Source organism: Silene latifolia, chromosome 10 (assembly GCF_048544455.1).
Source record: "Silene latifolia isolate original U9 population chromosome 10, ASM4854445v1, whole genome shotgun sequence".
Classification (NCBI taxonomy): Eukaryota; Viridiplantae; Streptophyta; class Magnoliopsida; order Caryophyllales; family Caryophyllaceae; genus Silene; species Silene latifolia.
In genome coordinates, this window is record NC_133535.1 from 161793811 (window position 1) to 161811673 (window position 17863).

General features: G+C 35.9%; 2 protein-coding genes across 9 annotated transcripts in view; both read left to right on the top strand.

Annotated features, from left to right (window-relative positions):
• The window catches only part of LOC141606772 (receptor-like protein EIX2), a 144097-nt gene that overhangs the window by 108980 nt on the left and 17254 nt on the right, over nucleotides 1–17863 (top strand). The window lies entirely within an intron of this gene.
• LOC141606776 (uncharacterized) lies at nucleotides 9617–17607 on the top strand. Of its 8 annotated transcripts, none has more exons than XM_074426077.1 (7): nucleotides 9617–12428; nucleotides 12604–12751; nucleotides 13160–13357; nucleotides 13969–14025; nucleotides 14436–14528; nucleotides 14735–14813; nucleotides 17289–17607. In XM_074426077.1, exon 1 carries the CDS (start codon nucleotides 9755–9757, stop codon nucleotides 12320–12322), a length of 2568 nt encoding a protein of 855 aa, XP_074282178.1. In that variant the 5' UTR covers nucleotides 9617–9754; the 3' UTR covers nucleotides 12323–12428; nucleotides 12604–12751; nucleotides 13160–13357; nucleotides 13969–14025; nucleotides 14436–14528; nucleotides 14735–14813; nucleotides 17289–17607. The 8 variants fall into 8 exon arrangements, with proteins under 8 accessions (XP_074282178.1, XP_074282179.1, XP_074282176.1 ...); XM_074426078.1 differs by having other exon boundaries at nucleotides 17301–17607; XM_074426075.1 differs by having other exon boundaries at nucleotides 13160–13366; nucleotides 14735–17607.

Sequence of the window (17863 nt, forward strand, 5' to 3'; positions counted from 1 at the left end):
GAAACGGAAGACCTTGACTTGTCCTTGTAAGAATGTCAATTTGCATTTAATAAGGATGTTACATTGCAACCAAAAAGGGGTTTAAGGAAGACATGACACGTTCCAACTTTTCTCAAATATTAAAGGACAATAATGTTGTATCCATGAACATTAAATAAACTCCACTAAAATTTTTAAGAACTGTTAAGGAAGTATAAGGGGAATTGATGATTGTATTAGCATTGGTATAATCGGTCTTATATAGTTACAGCCATGATAACGATATCCCACAAAATAAGCTAAGATATCGGAACAGGCGTAATAATATATATTCCTAATACCCCCTCAAGCTGGAGCATGGAGATCAAGAGTGCCCAGCTTGCGAAGAAGAGCAAGAAACTGCGGAGCACCCAAGGCTTTGGTAAGAATATCCGTAAGTTGGTCTTTAGTAGAAACGTGAGATGTGACAATGAGGCCCTCGGTAATGGCATCGCACATGAAATGACAGTCAATTTCGATGTGTTTCGTACGTTGACGAAAAAGGGAGTATTAAATGTTCATGAGACGTGAGAGTATACGTAATACTTAAGTTGCGAAATCGTGTAAATAAGATAACTAATTAATCTATAAATATATGCTGATAACCTGATCCGACTTGCCACCCGTTGATGACCCGACCTGAAGATAACCCGACATGAACTGAACCGACCCGAACCCGTCGCTGACCCGACATAACCCAAACCCGATATAACCCGACCCGCTTTGACACAATTCGTAACCGATCCGAGTGATCCAATTGACAACTCTAAATATGTGGCTATTTTTTCACTTCAGAACCAAAACACACTTATTTGGACATTACTGAAACTTCTTACTTTTCAACTAAAATCTCATAAATGAAGATAGGATCTAATCTCTATGTCTCGATTATTTGTTTACCTTTAATTTTGACATAAAACCCAAAAAAAAAAGGAGGGTTTATTATTAAATGACAAATAGATCAAATTGAGTATGGATAAGCAAATTGCCCATCAAAGTTATTCCTAAAATAGAAATGTAAACAATTTTATTTAACCCGAGCCAACCTGTCACCCGATTTACTGATTACGACCCAATCCAACCATGACCCCATATGAACAATAACCAACTCAAACCCGTTGTCGACGACACAAACCGAACCTGGTATGACTCAACCGTCAGCCCGCATTAAGCCGGCTCATAACAAACCCGAGTGACCCGATTGCCAACTCTCTAACTGTGTCATTGTTTAACTTGAACCTAGACCTGTATTAGGGTCGCGCTGGACCTGTACTAGGGTGGGGTCGGGCTAGCAAGTCTTACAAATAGGGTTTTTTTTTTTGCTAAAATGGCGGCCAAAGGCAGCCCGGGCTGAAATTTTAGGACCCAGGCTAGGCCCGAGCCAACGTCGGACTAAGAGCGGATCAGGCTAAGTTGCATAAAAGAACGGGTTAAAGCGGGCTAGATCCGCCCGTGCTAATGGCCAGCCCTACTTGAACCTGCCAAATATTTCTACAACCCATCTCCAAGAATGAAAATCTCCAAACAATAACAAAGTTCACAAAATCAAAATTCTTTCTTCACTACCCAGAAGGCCAGAATCATCTTCATCAATTCATCATCTTAAAGATGAGTACTTCCCCAAGATCAGTAAGTATTTCCTCACAATTACTACGTTGTTACTCAACTAATTCAACACACAAACCAGTTTCTGTAATTCTATCATCACTTTCGACTGTTAAACCCTCCATTTATCAAAACCCTATTTTACAATCTCCTATTTATAGTCAATCAACTCTTCAAAATGTTACAGAAGATGCAATTTCCCAATTACCCACTTCACTAAATCATCAAAGAACTCATATTTCTTGTCAATTACTGTTTATCTGCATTGTAAAACAAGCCATTTTCCAATTACCCACTTCAGAAAATCATCAAATCACTCATCTTTCTTCTGAATTAGATGAAATAAATATGCTATTGAAGTCAAAGAATCAACCTTTATCTGCATTGGAATACTATGAATCTGCCCAAAAACAAACTGAGTTTAATTTTAATGTTGATTCCAGGGGCGGATCTAAGGGGCCCGGGTGGGCCCGTGCCCACCATGATACTTCAAGAATATATATTTAGGGGGTGTTTGGTTCACCCAATATAGGTATGAGGTATGGGTTTGGAATGAACCAAACTCATACCATGTGTTTGTTTGACGGAAATGAAGGTTTCATACCCATACCTCAAACCCATGAGGTATGGGTTTCTCATACCCATGGAGGGGGGTGGGTATGAGATTGATACCTATGGTATCAAATTAGAGATATTAAAAAGTGATAAAAAAAATTGTAAAAAAAATATTTTTATATTTTTATTTGATTAAATTTTATCTACATGATTTAATAGTATAAAAATTATTATTAAAAAAAATTGTATTTTGAAGATTTTTTTAGCTTTGATTGATTTTTAACCCCATACCCCCAAAATTGAACCAAACACAAGGTATGAGGTATCAAGTTCCAACCCGATACCACCCAGGTATGATTCCCGATTCCAAACCCATACCCACGCGTGAACCAAACACCCTTATATGTGCAGATAGTTGTCAGATAATTATTGTAGCGCAGTTGGTAGAAGAGTTGAACCCATTGTGGGATGTCAAGGGTTCGACTCCCCCTAACCAGCGTTTTCTATTTTGAAGCCCTTGAGTGTATTTTTGGGCTTTAGGCCATTAGCCCATCTCCATAGTCTACACTCTCATTGCAAATAGTTTCTTTAACCAAAAAATTGCTTCCCACAAGATTCGAACCCAAAACCTTCAATATAGCATGTCAATGTTTGAACCACTGAGTCACTAATATTCAATGTTTAATATCTAAGTAAACTATGTTTTATCTTATATGAGACATTTTATAAATTACATTTTTTTGAGGGCTATAAATTACATTTTGTAAAAGAGTAAATAATTAAGAATTTTTTGTGATGTAGAAAGAATATTTAGCTCATTACTTTTTTATATTTTATAGAAAAAATAATTTATAATATGTATAAAGTGCCTTATACGAAGTAAAATGGAAGACAATTTGTTAAAAAAATAAATTGTGCCCCCCTTATACCAAAATCCTCTGTCCGCCCCTGGTTGATTCTTTATGTGTTTTGATTCATATTTTGACTACCTTATACAAGACTCACATTCTACTTCTTATAGTGTTTGCTCTTCGGAATGTAACAGGCTCTTCGGAATGTAACAGACTCACATTCTACTTCTTATAGTGTTTGCTCTTCGGAAAGCCAGCAGGCGACTTCATACAGGAAGACGTAAAAATGGATTTATGTATATGACTACATCTGTTACATCTGCTCACTGAATACTGAATAGGTATGTTAGATTCTGTTATTTGATGTTATTCAACTATGGAGTACTTGATATAGATGTTTGAAATGCATCTAATTTAGACTCTTCAATGGGTTGGTGAAGTAAGAAAGGTCTTAGGAACACAAAAAGACTTTTCAACTTTTCTTACTGCTTTATTTACCATGTTCATTCCCAAAATAACATGAACTAATAGTTTCTTTCACTTCCTATGATGAAAAGAATCTCGTTTCTCGTTGTCATTGTTCTTTTGCAAATGGTCTAATCCTCACTATGTGTACATGCCAAAGAACTTTATTCCTTAGGCTTCATAAGGTGCAAAAAACATGGGTTGTGAAGATTGTTGTCAATGGCACAAAAAACAAGTGGAAGACTGGGTGAAGAACTACTGGATTGATCAAACTATGCCGCAATAGATAAAGAGAGGTATGAATTGCATTCTTCATTCATTGTTCTAAATAAACATCCATGAACACTTAAATCAAATTGGTAAGGATCGAGTTCTAGCGTAACCATTTTTTGTATTTATAATACATTGAAATTTTAGTTAGGCTATATTATACTACCAAAAATTCTACCGTCCTCCCTCACACACAAACACAATCCACCCAAGTGAAATATTATAATGGCTTGTTTGTGAGGAGTACCATCCTTCCGGAGGACGGTAGAATTACTCACACTACTACTGGACCTGTCATTCAATTTTACAAGAAATCAGAATTCAACCTTTTTGTGTACTATACATTAAAATAGTGCTCCGTGTATTCAAGCATGGAAAAGCACACCTTTGTGTTCAAACATGTAAAAAAAATTGGTGACCAGTAATTTAAAATTTGAATCATTTTTCCTCATTAGTGTGAAGAATTACATGTAGGTCTCCCACATCGGAGAAATAGAGAAGAGTGATCCAGCTTATAACTCAAGGGGCTACTCCTCCCATTGCCAGTTGGTTTTGGGATGGAACCTCCTTGGACTTATAAAGCGGACACTCTCTCCTATTACTTTGCATTGATTTTACGTTGGTCAATGTTAACGGCGTACAAGAAACAGAAGACCTTGACTGAGCTCCTATGAATGACAAAGACACAGTTGATATGGATGTTATGAATTTATTTAGTCCAGAATTTTGCAACGTAAAAAAGGGTGTAGAAAGTTTGTTGATATGGATGTTTGGATGTTACATTGCCCCTAAAAGGGGTTCAGCAAAGACGAGATTTTTCAAATATCCTCACATACTAAAGCACCACTGAAAATTTGTTAGAAATCCGTCACATATTCAAACTTATTTCCACTTAGTATTATGGGAAGTTCCTGCTTCCTCTTTGTCATTGTTCTTTTGCATGTGTTCCATTCATCACAATATGGACATGGCAAAGAACCTGGATCCTTGGGCTTCGTTAGGTGCAAAAAGCACGAACTAGAAGCCTTGTTAAAGTTCAAACAAAGCTTCACCAAAGATCCTTTGAACCGCCTTTCTTCATGGGTTGGTGAAGATTGTTGTCAATGGCACGGAGTGACCTGCGGCAATATCACTTATAATGTTGTCAAGTTGAATCTCCGTAGTCAGCCACAACACTTATTTGATTTTAATTTAGGTTACGATGTTGATGGTGGTTGTCTGCCCGATTCTCGAGTTTCCATAGTATCTTCTGGAGTAAGTTCGGCTTTGCTCGAACTAAAGCTCCTAACTCACTTGGACTTAAGCGGGAATGACTTTTCTGGAAGTCAGATTCCAGAATTCATAGGATCCTTGAGGCAGTTAAGGTATCTAAATCTCTCTTTCGCTGGCTTTTCCGGCCCTCTTCCCCCTCAACTTGGCAATCTCACAAATCTGGTACACCTTGATCTTCAGTTTGATTATGGTTGCGATGAAACAACTCTTTTATATGGTGAAGATTCAAGGTGGGCATCTGGTCTTTTAAAATTACAGTCTCTAGACATGAGCGGCTATAACATGTCCCGAGCACACGACGCATTTAATGTGCTCATGAACCTTCCTGCTCTTTCAGCACTTAGCCTATCTAATTGTGTATTAGATAACTCGCATTTGTCCGAGGCTTTAAGAGGGAATAATTCTAATTCATATTTCCCCACTCTTCAACATCTTGATCTTTCGTCGAATGCCTTTGAAGATTCTTTTCCACCTGCTCTTAAAAATATGGTTTCTCTTCGATCCCTCTCTCTAAGTGACAATAATTTTAATGGGTCAGTTCCCCTCTGGCTTAGAGTCATGAGGCGCCTCGAAGTTCTTGATTTGAGTTACAATTTCTTTAATCATGTGGAAGGTGGGATTATGGGGATTATGGGAAATCCTTGCAACTTTAAACACTTGGATTTGTCCAACAATTATATTACCCAAGGAGATATCCTAGAGCCTTTTATAAGTTTATCAGGGTGTGATGATTTTGACTTAGAATACCTTGCTCTATCAAGTAATAAGATAAATTTTAGTTTGCCGTCTTCCTTGGGTCAACTCACAAACTTGAATCACCTAGATCTTTCCTATAGTGCGTTTAATGGTACTTTGCCGTCTTTGTTAGGACAACTCACAAACTTGAATTACCTTGATCTTTCAGGAAACGATTTTAAAGGTCAAATTCCTGCGTCTCTTGTTCAACTATCAGCTTTGAAATATTTGGATTTGTCAAACAATCAGTTGAGCGGAATGATTCCAGATTTTATTAGAAATTTAACCAAGATAGGGCATATAGACATCTCATCGAACTCCCTTCAAGGTACCGTCTTCGGCATTGGTAATCTCTCGAAATTGTCGTATTTGGATATGAGTTTAAACCATCTTCATCTCAATCTGGACTCGAGTTTCAACTGGCAATCTCCCATTCAACTTCGTTTTTTTTATGTTCGTTCTTGTGTGATAAATACGGTGTTTCCTCAATGGTTAAGGAATCAAACTCTGATCGAGTACTTGGACCTTTCTGATACCGGCATCTTAGGAGAATTGCCCGGATGGCTATGGAACTCAAGCTCTCTTCTATTATTAGATCTTTCTGGCAATCAACTTACAGGTATGGGTTTGAAATTAAGTTAAAGTTAAAATATGTAAAATCCAATACTTTAAATAATAGTTATAAAATATGAAATCATGAAAATAGAGATTTAATCAAATAATTATATAAAATGTTTAATAATATTTATTTTCACATTTTTGTTTATTATAATTTGATACTCATGCGCATCAATCTCTTTCCCACCCCTTCCTTGGGTATGAGAAACTCATACTTAATGGGTTTGAGGTATGGTATAAAACCCCCAAATTTGTCAAACAAACACTTGGTATGAGTTTGACTCATTCCAACCATACTCATACCTTGTACCTTTTGTGTTTGAACCAAATACCCAGTTAGATATTGGGATTTTAATACCCTGCTAACTTGTGATAAACAGTTTCATTAACACGGAGTATATAGGAAATGGATCCTCTCCATTTCCTTTCTCTCCATTTCCTCTCACAATCTCTTTAAAATAATAATTTCCCCTTTCACCTTCATTTTCCTTTATCTTTATGCGTAAATTTAGAACCGTTAGATGTTGTGCACATGTGATTCGCACCGTTAATAGGAACTTGCCTCTCCATTTCTTTTTAGGAAATGGAGAGAAAATGGGCTCGAGTATATAGTATACAATCGGGAATCGGGATTCGTGATTTTTACTTTGATCACGTTAGATATTTGGATTTAATACCATGCTAAGTGCTAACTTGTGATTACCCACAATAACTTTTCTTATAGGATACTTGCCGCGACATAGAGTTTGTGATGGGCCATCTCATAGCTATTGTAACTTGGGGTGGTTGGACCTTCACAACAATTTGCTTACTGGGACAATACCTAAATGGCTGGGCCATTTAGAACATGCTGAAGTGATAGATTTGTCCTCCAATCGGTTATCAGGGGCAATCTTTGATGGAAATAATGCTTCATCACTTTTTAATATTGTAAACTCCTTAAGAGTGCTTGACCTCAGTGACAACATGTTGTCCGGTGAGATACAATTTGGAAAGGTACCTCCGGATACTCAGTTGCAAATCCTCAGTCTACGAGGGAATCATTTCAACGGGCCCATTCGCTCACAGCTCTGCGAACTTAAGACGCTTTTTGTATTGGAACTGACTCATAATTGCTTGACAGGGCACATACCTCGTTGTTTAGGCTCCATTGAATTTGACTATACTCCAGAACTTCCAAGTAATTTGGCCGTACCAATTGTAGAAATTGTCAAGGGAATAGCTCAAGTGTACACCAGAACAACAAGAGGACAATCCATAATTGACCTCTCATGCAATTATTTTGTCGGGACAATACCCGAAGAGCTCACAAATATATCAGCATTGTTTGCATTGAACTTGTCGTATAATCATCTTACGGGACACATTCCAGAAAAAATAGGCAACTTGAAGGCGGTCGAATCACTAGACTTGTCGAATAACCATCTTTCCGGGACTATACCACAAAGCTTGTCTTCCATATCATGGATAAGCAACTTAAATTTGTCCAACAACAACCTACATGGCCTAATCCCGACAGGTAGTCAACTCCAAACTCTTGACGACCCATCTATCTATGCCAACAATTCAGGTTTATGCGGATTTCCCTTGCCAAGCTGCACTAAACCTGAGCCTCCACCAAGTTCGACAAATGTTAATCCTACCACTGGAAAACATCATGTCGATAAATATGAAAAATTGTGGTTGATCCTAGCCGTATTGTCTGGTGTTGCTACCGGATTTTGGGGCGTGGTGGGAACATTGGTAATAAAGAGGAGTTGGAGACAAGCTTATTTTCGGTATGTTGAGGATCTTGGTGATAGAATTTATGTGCCACTGAAAGTGAGATTGAACCGGTTCAAGAGGAAGTTTAATGAGAATTCCTAAACATAGTTGGTATGAATTCCGATCCACAAGAGAACTCTGATGCATAATAGATCTTGTTAATAAATAATGATTTGTATGTATTCCTTCCTTTTACCTGCATTATGTGATTTGAACTATATGTATTGTGTAACATATGGACTGATGCCAATGTAATATGCATTTTAGTATTATTTTCAATTTCAGATGAATAAAAGAAGAGATAGTGTGTTTCTGGAATTTATGGAATTGTGTCATTTGTTCAATGATGGTGTCAATTATTGGTTAATTTATTGAACCAATCTTGCTAGAATGTAGGATTGGTTTGACTATGGTATGACAAAGAGGATGTGGAAGGAGGCCGAAAAGTTGGTGATGATCCTACGAGGTTGCTGAAATGAAAGAAACAGCGTGTAGGAATGTCAATACACATTTGACATGTACTTGGGTCCATATGAATGTCAATTAGTTTTACGATGAAATATTGTGGACATGGGCCATTCGCAGCGCGCGTGAAAGGGCTTGAATAAGCCTGTATTTGTGGAGTCGCCACCAATTATTTGTTTTCGTAAAATATTTTAATTTATTATCTACTCCCTCCAATTCTAAATAACTTTCCCTATTTCCTTTTTCGTATATTCACAATACTCTCCATATTTCCTTATTTGACAAACTTTTATACTTATTTTAATCACCCCACTCCACAACAATACCCCACAATACTCATACTTTATCTTATTTTAATCATCTTACCCCACAACAATACTTATTTTAATCACACAATACCTTCCCTCTCTCCAATCTCATACCTCACTACAATACTTTACATATAATACTCACCTCCCTTAATTCTCGTGCCCTCCATTAAAGGGGAGAGTTATTAAGAATAGGAGGGAGTAATATACTTCGTATATGCTATTTTTTATTAATAATTTAAAATTTTATTTTGTATTTTTCTTAAAAACATAACCATTTTTACTTTTGTGGTATGATCAATTGAATTTATTATGAGATTTTGATAAAGGTGTTTAATTTCACTTATTATGTAAGTTACGGACCTAATCACTCCAATTGAAATTTTTTCACAAATATTATCTTACAACCAGTTGTATATTAGCATTGTACAACCGCCTCAAAGTTGTTGAGTTTTTTACACAAAGTTGTCGAACTATTTTTTAAGTTGTTGAGCTAATTTAAAAAGTTATTGAGTTTAATAATTATTCCTCTTAAGCTCAATAACTTTGTATTGTAACTCGACAATTTTGTTAGTAAAGCTCAATAACTTTATAACAAAACTCGACAACATTGAAAAGGTTGTACATAAACTACATACAACCAGTTGTATAATCTACTAATTGAAATTTTGGGGTTAATTTCCCAATTGCAAAGAATTATATATCACCACAAATAAACTGAACCTGCCAAATATTTCTACAACCCATCCTCAAAATCTCCAAACAAGAACAAAGCTCACAAAATCACAACTCTTTCTTCATCAGAAGGCCAGGATCATCATCATAAAGATGAAAACTTTCTCAAAATCTGTAAGTATTTCCTCACAATTAAAACGTTATTACTCAACTAACTCAACACATAAACCAATTTCTGTAATTCTATCATCACTTTCGACTGTTAAACCCTCAATTTACCAAAACCCCATTTTACAATCTCCTATTTATAATCAATCAAATCTTCAAGATGTTTTAAAACATGCAATTTTCCAATTACCCACTTCAGAAAATCATCAAAAAACTTATCTTTCTTCTGAATTAGATGAAATAAATATGCTATTGAAGTTAAAGAATCAACCTTTATCTGCATTGGAATATTATGAATCTGCCCAAAAACAAACTGAGTTTAAGTTTAATGTTGATTCTTTATGTGTTTTGATTCATATTTTGATGGGTTTTGATGTTGATAGAAATAATTTGAGGAAATTGGTTGGAATTGAACAATGCCCGGATGCTATAACAATGATTAATTGCCTTATTGATACTGGAAAAAGGTTTAATTTTGCGATTGATTCAAGGGTTTTTCATTATTTGTTGATTTGTTATGCGAGTGCTCGTAGAATTAATGATGCAATTAGTTGTTTTAATTGGATGGTTGAGAATGATATGAATGTATGCTTGTTACATGTTAATTTTCTGTTAAAAATGTTGGTTAGAATGAATTCAGTTAAGTTGGCTTGGGAGTTGTATGATAGGTTGTGTGGTGGAGGAGTTTTTGGTGATTGTGAGACGATACGATTAATGATGAGATCATGTTTGAAAGAAGGGAAGCCAGGGCAGGCTGTGGAGGTTTTTCGGAAGGCAAAGGAGAGGGGGTTAGTATTGGATGCTTGTTTGTATGGTTGTGGAGTTGGAGCATTTTCGAAGAAAGGTGATGTGAATGGGGCTTGTGAGTTGTTGAGGGAAATGAAAGAGAAGGATTGGGTGCCTTCACAAGGCACATTTACGGAGGTGATCATTGCGTGCGTGAAGGATCGCAATATGGTTGAAGCTTTGAGGTTGAGAGATGAAATGGTTTCTTGTGGTAAACCAATGAATTTGGTGGTTGCCACTAGCTTGATTAAAGGTTATTGTGTATCGGGTGATTTAGAGAGTGCATTGAGCTTGTTCAATAATATGAATGAGGCTAGACTTTCTCCTAATAAGGTCACTTTCGCGGTTTTGATTGATGGGTGTTGCTCAATGGGGAAAATTGAGAAGGGTTATGAACTTTATGACCAAATGATTAAAAAGGGAATTGCACCGAGTGTGTTTAATGTTAATTCGTTAATTAAAGGGTTTCTGAATGATCGTTCACTGGGTAAAGCATATGAGCAGTTGAACAAAGCTAGTGAAAGTGATTTAGCCGATGTTTCCTCGTATAACATTCTCATTTCCTGGCTGTGTTGTAACAATAAGGTTGGTGAAGCTCAGCAGTTATGGGATAAGATGGTTAACCGTGGAATTAAACCAACGTTGGTCTCGTACAATCACCTTTTGCTTGGTTATTGTAGGGAAGGAAATGTTGTTATGGCGGATAAAGTATATGTCGAGATGCTTGACAAAGATCTTAAACCCAATGCTATCACCTTCACGATTTTAATGGATGCGTATTTCAAGAAAGGTGAGGTGAAAAAGGCGTTTGGCTTGTACGATGATATGGTGAGCTGCAAGGTTGCTGGTACACCACACACATACAACACTATCATTTGTGGCTTGTGCAAAGACGGACAGACGTCTCAGGCATTGGATAAACTAGAGACGTTCATAAATGAAAGAAATTTTACGCCGTCTACCAAGACATATAATTCCATAATTGATGGGTTCGTGAGGGAAGGTGATATGGATTCTGCTTTATCGGTGTATAATGAATTGACTGAAAAGGGATTATCCCCTAATGTAGTTACATACACAGTGTTGTTTAACGGGTTCTACAAAATCAATAATGTTGATCGTGCTTTGGAGATCCAGAACGAGATGAAAAATAAAGGTCTTGAATTGGATGTTACTGCTTACGGCTCCCTGATTGATGGTTTTTGTAAAAGAAAGGACATGGGAAGTGCAAATAGACTTTTCAATGAACTTCTCGACAAAGGATTGTCTCCGAACAAATATATTTACAACAGTATGATTAGTGGCTATAGAGACTTAAGCAACATGGAAGCGGCGCTTTCCTTCCATGAGAAAATGATAGAACAAGGAATTTCATGTGATGCCAAAACATACACTACTCTTATTGATGGACTGTTAAAGGAAGGTAAACTGAATATGGCTTCAGATTTATATACCGAAATGTTGTCAAAAGGAATTCAGCCCGATGCTGTTACTTATACCGTTTTGGTGAATGGTTTGTGTAAGAAACACCAGTTGGAAAACGCACGAGAGCTATTTAATGAAATGGAAGAGAAGGGACTAAGTCGTAATTCTTTTGTGTATAATGCGCTCATTTTCGGATACTTCAGGCAGGGAAATTTGCCCGAGGCTTTCAGATTGTTCGATGAAATGCTCGAGAGAGGTCTTTCTTTAGATAGAATCACGTTCGATTCTCTCGTGAATGGCAACTTGATTAGAGAAGATACTTCAGAAGTTGCATTTGCTTAAGCTGTTTGTTGGAGGACATGGCTCCAACATCAGGCAGGGAAGTTTTGAGACATGCCATGTATCCTAACCCTAACCTATATAAACGAGGCAATACGGTCAGCGCAAGGTAAGACTTTGCGTAACTTATTCAATTCCAACTCTTATCACTTTGTAAACATGGCCGTTGACACACATGCTTCTCCTGCGTGCAAATTGCCTAGTATACCCCTTGATCAAATTCTCTCTTTGTTTTCCCCGTTTTTTTTAAATGTGAGCTAATTTCAGTCGTCCATTGCCTACAGGATGAGGTACAAATAGATTGAGGCTGTTGATCATACTCTTAAGTCGACTAAAAGTCTCTGAATTGATCAGTACCGGATCAGCAGACGTAATAAAATGATAATGCAGCATTGCAGCAACGAGAGCATTATTATTGCTCTACAAACAGAGGTACGCTTGATCCTCATTCTTTTTCTATGCTTAATTTGCTATGGAAATTTTAGTCGCTAAATTGTTCCAGCCTTATAGTGTAGTGTAGTGATGTCTGCTAAGTTTCGCTTTACAAAACATCTCTTATAATTAAAATCTACTCCGTATCAGTCTTGGTTTTGCGAAAATGGTTTCTGTTACACCTGATGTAGGAGTTTTCATGATGAGCTGAAAGTTGTATACTTGTATGTTAGATCCATCAGTAGATCCTTAAGGCGTAACTCGTAAGCATGTGCTGAAAGTTTTGTGTACTAACATCTATTGTACCGTTAAACTTGTATCAATAGCTTTAAGCTATCGTGCTTTCATAAATTCAAATCATTTCTGCAACAGAGCCAACATACTTTGTCCAATTTTTCTGTTCTGCAGTAATTGCGGCATTTTTGCCTAAGGTCTCATACTCATTGATCCAAGTATCACAAGCATAGCTAACGACGCGAAAACCTTCAAATCCAGCTTCTTTGCCTAAGGTCTCATACTCATTTTTTGTCCTTGCTTTAACACCGGGAAAAGTCATCATAATCGCGTCGAAAATGAAGGCGTTATTGGCTGAAGGACTAAGCTCTGGTAACTCCGGTACAACATGCTCGCACATTATTAATTTTCCTTTTCCTGGTAACGCTGCGTAGCATTTCTTCAGTAATATAAGGCAATTTTCGTCGTTACCTGTTTGAAATGTCCAGTAAAAACACAAAATTTTATGAATAATTGGTCAAGAGTATACCCTACAGACAACAAGAGTCTAGACTCGAGAATCGAAGTCCTAACACTTATTTAAACCACTCACACCAACCAACTCTGGTTGTATCATTTGTATGATTTGCATATAGGAGTATGTCATGGAACAAGGTTTTAATTTAAAAATAGATAAAGTCTTTGATGTTTTAGATCAAGTCTTCCTAAGAGTTATCCTTAATATGGACTTCAAGTTGGTAATAACTATTAGTATGTAATGTATACCTTTCTAGTACGTTGATGTAGAGCCATTATCGATGATTAAGGTTGTGGTCTGGGTGTCGTAGTTCGGGATCACAATGGGTTTGTCAATGAATAACGATTTGTATGTATTTCTTTTTGTCTTAGTTATTAAACAGCATTACATCTTGTCATGCCCCGTCAAAATATTCCTTGTAAAATTATAATTCCTTACATGGTAATATAAATCTGGCTTCCTGCAGATGCCGTAAGCATAGCATGTTGCAAAGCCATTCCCGTGGTTTGCAGTAGAGTACGTGGTAAGGAAGGCTCGCTGTTATAAACAGATGTGTCGATGATGTCCATTCATATAATTACTTACTCGTTCTATCCAGCCTCTAGCTTTTCTAGCTTTTGCTAATACATTTTGACTTCGCAAAATTGAGACTCAATCTAGTCTTCACCTGCTTAATCACACGATCAGGTAAAGGCATTACATTGTCTGGGCGGCTAAGGCCAAGTTCAGCCCTGAGCGCTCGAACAAGGCCTCCAAAATTTAGGCCCAAACTCGGTATATATCAATCCCTTAAAAAAAAAAAAAAAAAAAAAAAAAAAAAAAAAAAGTAAGTAAGTAAAGTGCAACTAAATAATAAAGTACCGTTTATGATCTTTGAATCTCAAGCACAAATTCACAATCAACCTTAATCTCTCATTTTTCCTTTGAAATCAGATTAATCAATTACCAAGAATTTAGCTATTACTTTGTTTTGAGAAGAAATCAACCAAACTCATCAATTTGAACTCAAAAGGAGGATTCTGATAGGTAATTTTTCTTTTCAATTTGCTTTGTATCAATTATTAAAATTCAGACTCATATCGAATTGTTGATGTTGACGATTATGAGTTATGATGATTGACGAATACATCTGAGATGGGTCAGATTCTTAATCGATGATTCTGACCAAATTTTAGTATGATTATATACTTTGGTGAATTTGATTAATTTATTTATGTTGTATTTTAATGAAGGTTTGGTGATTGAATTTGCAACTTTGATGGAATAACATTCATATCGTGAAGACAAGCATTAATAAGGCTGCTCTATCAGGTTGTTTCTCTCCCTTTTACCAATTGTTAACATGCCACCGAGAATAAGAAAGTTTGATTGTGGGTCTGAAAAGCGTAAAAAAAGAAAGCGTATAGAAGAGTTAACCCGACCCCAAACCGGAGCCCTTGATAAGTTTATTATAAAAGAGTCTAGTACTGCTGCTGAAAGTGCAATTGATAGTGAAAATATGGTTATTGTCGATGAAATTGCTGCAAATTGTGATCAAAAGGAGGTTTCTTGTGATGTGGTTCTAATTGCTGATAATGACAATGCTAATAATAATAATAATAAAGACGGTCATTACAACCAGAATAATGATAGTAATGTTAATGATGACGGTGTTTTTAATAATAACGACAACAACAATAATGAAAATAGTAACAATAGGAATGATGATGTTAATGGAGAGGCGACCCTCGATGGTAAAAATAATGTTAAGAATGTGTTAGATATTTTTGATCCAAGAAATTGGAATGCGCTTGACAATGATATGATCAGTATTCTAGCGGATAAAGGTCCCCGAAGAGACTTATCATTTGAAAGAGGCCCCAAGGATAGATGGTCTAGACATTTTTCTTCATCATGGTTCACTAGAATTTTGTCTAATGGAGAGAAATGTGATAGAGATTGGCTTGTGTATTCAAAGGAGCTTGATAAAATATTCTGTTTTTGCTGTAAAGTATTTAGGAAAGGGGCGGCTAGAGGTCAATTAGCTAATGAGGGTTTTTCGGATTGGTGTCACGTTAGTGCTAGACTCAAGGAGCAGGAAAAGGGTGTTGAACATATTACTAATATGTCTACTTGGTATGATTTGCGTGAACGTGTTCAAAAGGATCAAACAATTGATAAATTGCTAAAAAGAAAATGAAAAAAGAGAGAGATCATTGGAAAAAATTGTTGCAAAGAATTATATATGTTGGTGGAATTTCTAGCAAAGCATAACTTGCCTTTCCGCGGCAAAAAAGAAAGATTGTATCAAAATAACAATGGTAATTTTTTAGGATTAATTGAAATGTTAACGAAGTTTGACCCTATTATTCAAGAGCATGTTAAGTGCGTAACCAATTCTGATATTCATTTTCATTATCTTGGTCATAATATTCAAAATGAGTTGATACTTCTTATTGCTTCTACGATCAAATATGAAATTATTAAAAATGTGAAGCAAGCAAAATATTTTTCCATTATTCTTGACGGTACTCCTGATATTAGTCATCAAGAACAAATGTCATTGATTTTGAGATATGTTGATGTGTCTTCAAGTTCTATTTGTGTTCAAGAATCTTTTTTAGCATTTTTGAATGTAGATGATACTACTGGGCAAGGTCTTTTTAATGTTTTGTTAAATGAGTTGAAATCACTTGACCTTGATGTTGATAATGTGAGAGGACAAAGTTACGATAATGGGTCAAATATGAAAGGTAAACACCAAGGTGTACAAATAAAGCTTTTAGATGTAAACTCTCAAGCTTTTTTTTACTCCATGTGGTTCTCATAGTCTAAATTTAACATTATGTGATATTGCCAATAGTTGTGTTAAGGCAAAAGATTTTTTTGGAGTCATTCAACGAATATACACTATTTTTGCCAATTCAACAAAAAGATGGAAGATTTTGAAAGAAAATGTACCCGAACTTACTCTAAAACCATTGTCATCTACTCGTTGGGAGAGTCGTGTGGAAAGTGTAAGAGCTATAAGATTTCAAATTGAGGAGGTACGTGAAGCTTTACTTCAAGTAGGAGAAACTGATAATGATTCTAAGATAAGAAGTGAAGCTAAATCTTTAGCCAAAAATGAACTTGGTGATTTTGAGTTTTTGGTAGCACTAGTCATTTGGTATGAAATATTGTACAGAGTTAATTATGTTAGTAAAAACTTACAATCACATAATATGGTTCTTGATGTAGCCATTGAAGATATTAAAAAACTGGTTTTGTTTTTTGAAGAATATAGAGAATTTGGATTTCCTGATGCTATAAGTGTAGCAAAAAACATTGCAATTGAACTTAGTGTTGATCCCGTATTTCCAAAAAGGCGAGAAATTCGAAGGAAAAAACATTTTGATGAAAATCAAAGTAGCTCGTCTGATGTTGTTCACCAAACTACCGAAGAATCATTTCGAGTAAATTATTTCTTATTTATTGTTGATCAAGCTATTGGTTCACTTAATAGAAGATTTGAGCAATATCAAGAGTTTCAAAATACTTTTGGATTTTTGTTCACTTCTACTCATTTGCAATCATTAGATAATGAGACCTTACATTCTAATTGTATTAATCTTCAAAAGGCTCTTACTAGTGGCAAACAATTTGATATTGATGGAAATGATCTTTATATGGAGTTAAAATTGCTCAAAGATATGTTGCCTGATCAAGATATGAGAGCCAGTGATATCTTGTCGTTTTTGAAACGTAAATGTTATTTCCAAAATTCATTTATTGCGTATCGAATTTTGTTGACTATACCTGTGACAGTTGCATCTGCAGAGAGGAGTTTCTCAAAGTTGAAGTTGCTGAAATCTTATTTACGTTCTACGATGTTACAAGAACGACTTAACGGATTAGCATTGATAGCCATAGAGAAAGATTTGTTGAAGAAGATTTATTATGAAAGTTTGATCAACATTTTTGCTTCAAGAAAGGCTCGCAGGAGGATCATTTTCAAGTAGAATGAGGAGTGTTTTGAACGATTGGATAATGTTATCAAATTTTACTTGTGTACTTTTATTCATTGAGCAAATAAAAATTGACAATTTGTTTCGATAAAGTTTCAACCTTATGTTTTAGGACCTCATTTTTTTTTTTCCGCACCGGACCTCTACTAGTTTTAAGACGCCCCAGTCTACTCTACACTTGTTCCGAGCAGTGATCTCCCCCTCGAATTGATCCACTATTTTACTCTTTTTGATACCATTTTTACATATTTGAATTGGCCTTTCAATAAATTTAGTAAGAAAATAAAACCGCATGAGGAAATAAATATGCTATTGAAGTTAAAGAAATAAAGAATCAACCTTTCTGTAAATGCTTTTGAGCTTAGTAAGAAAATA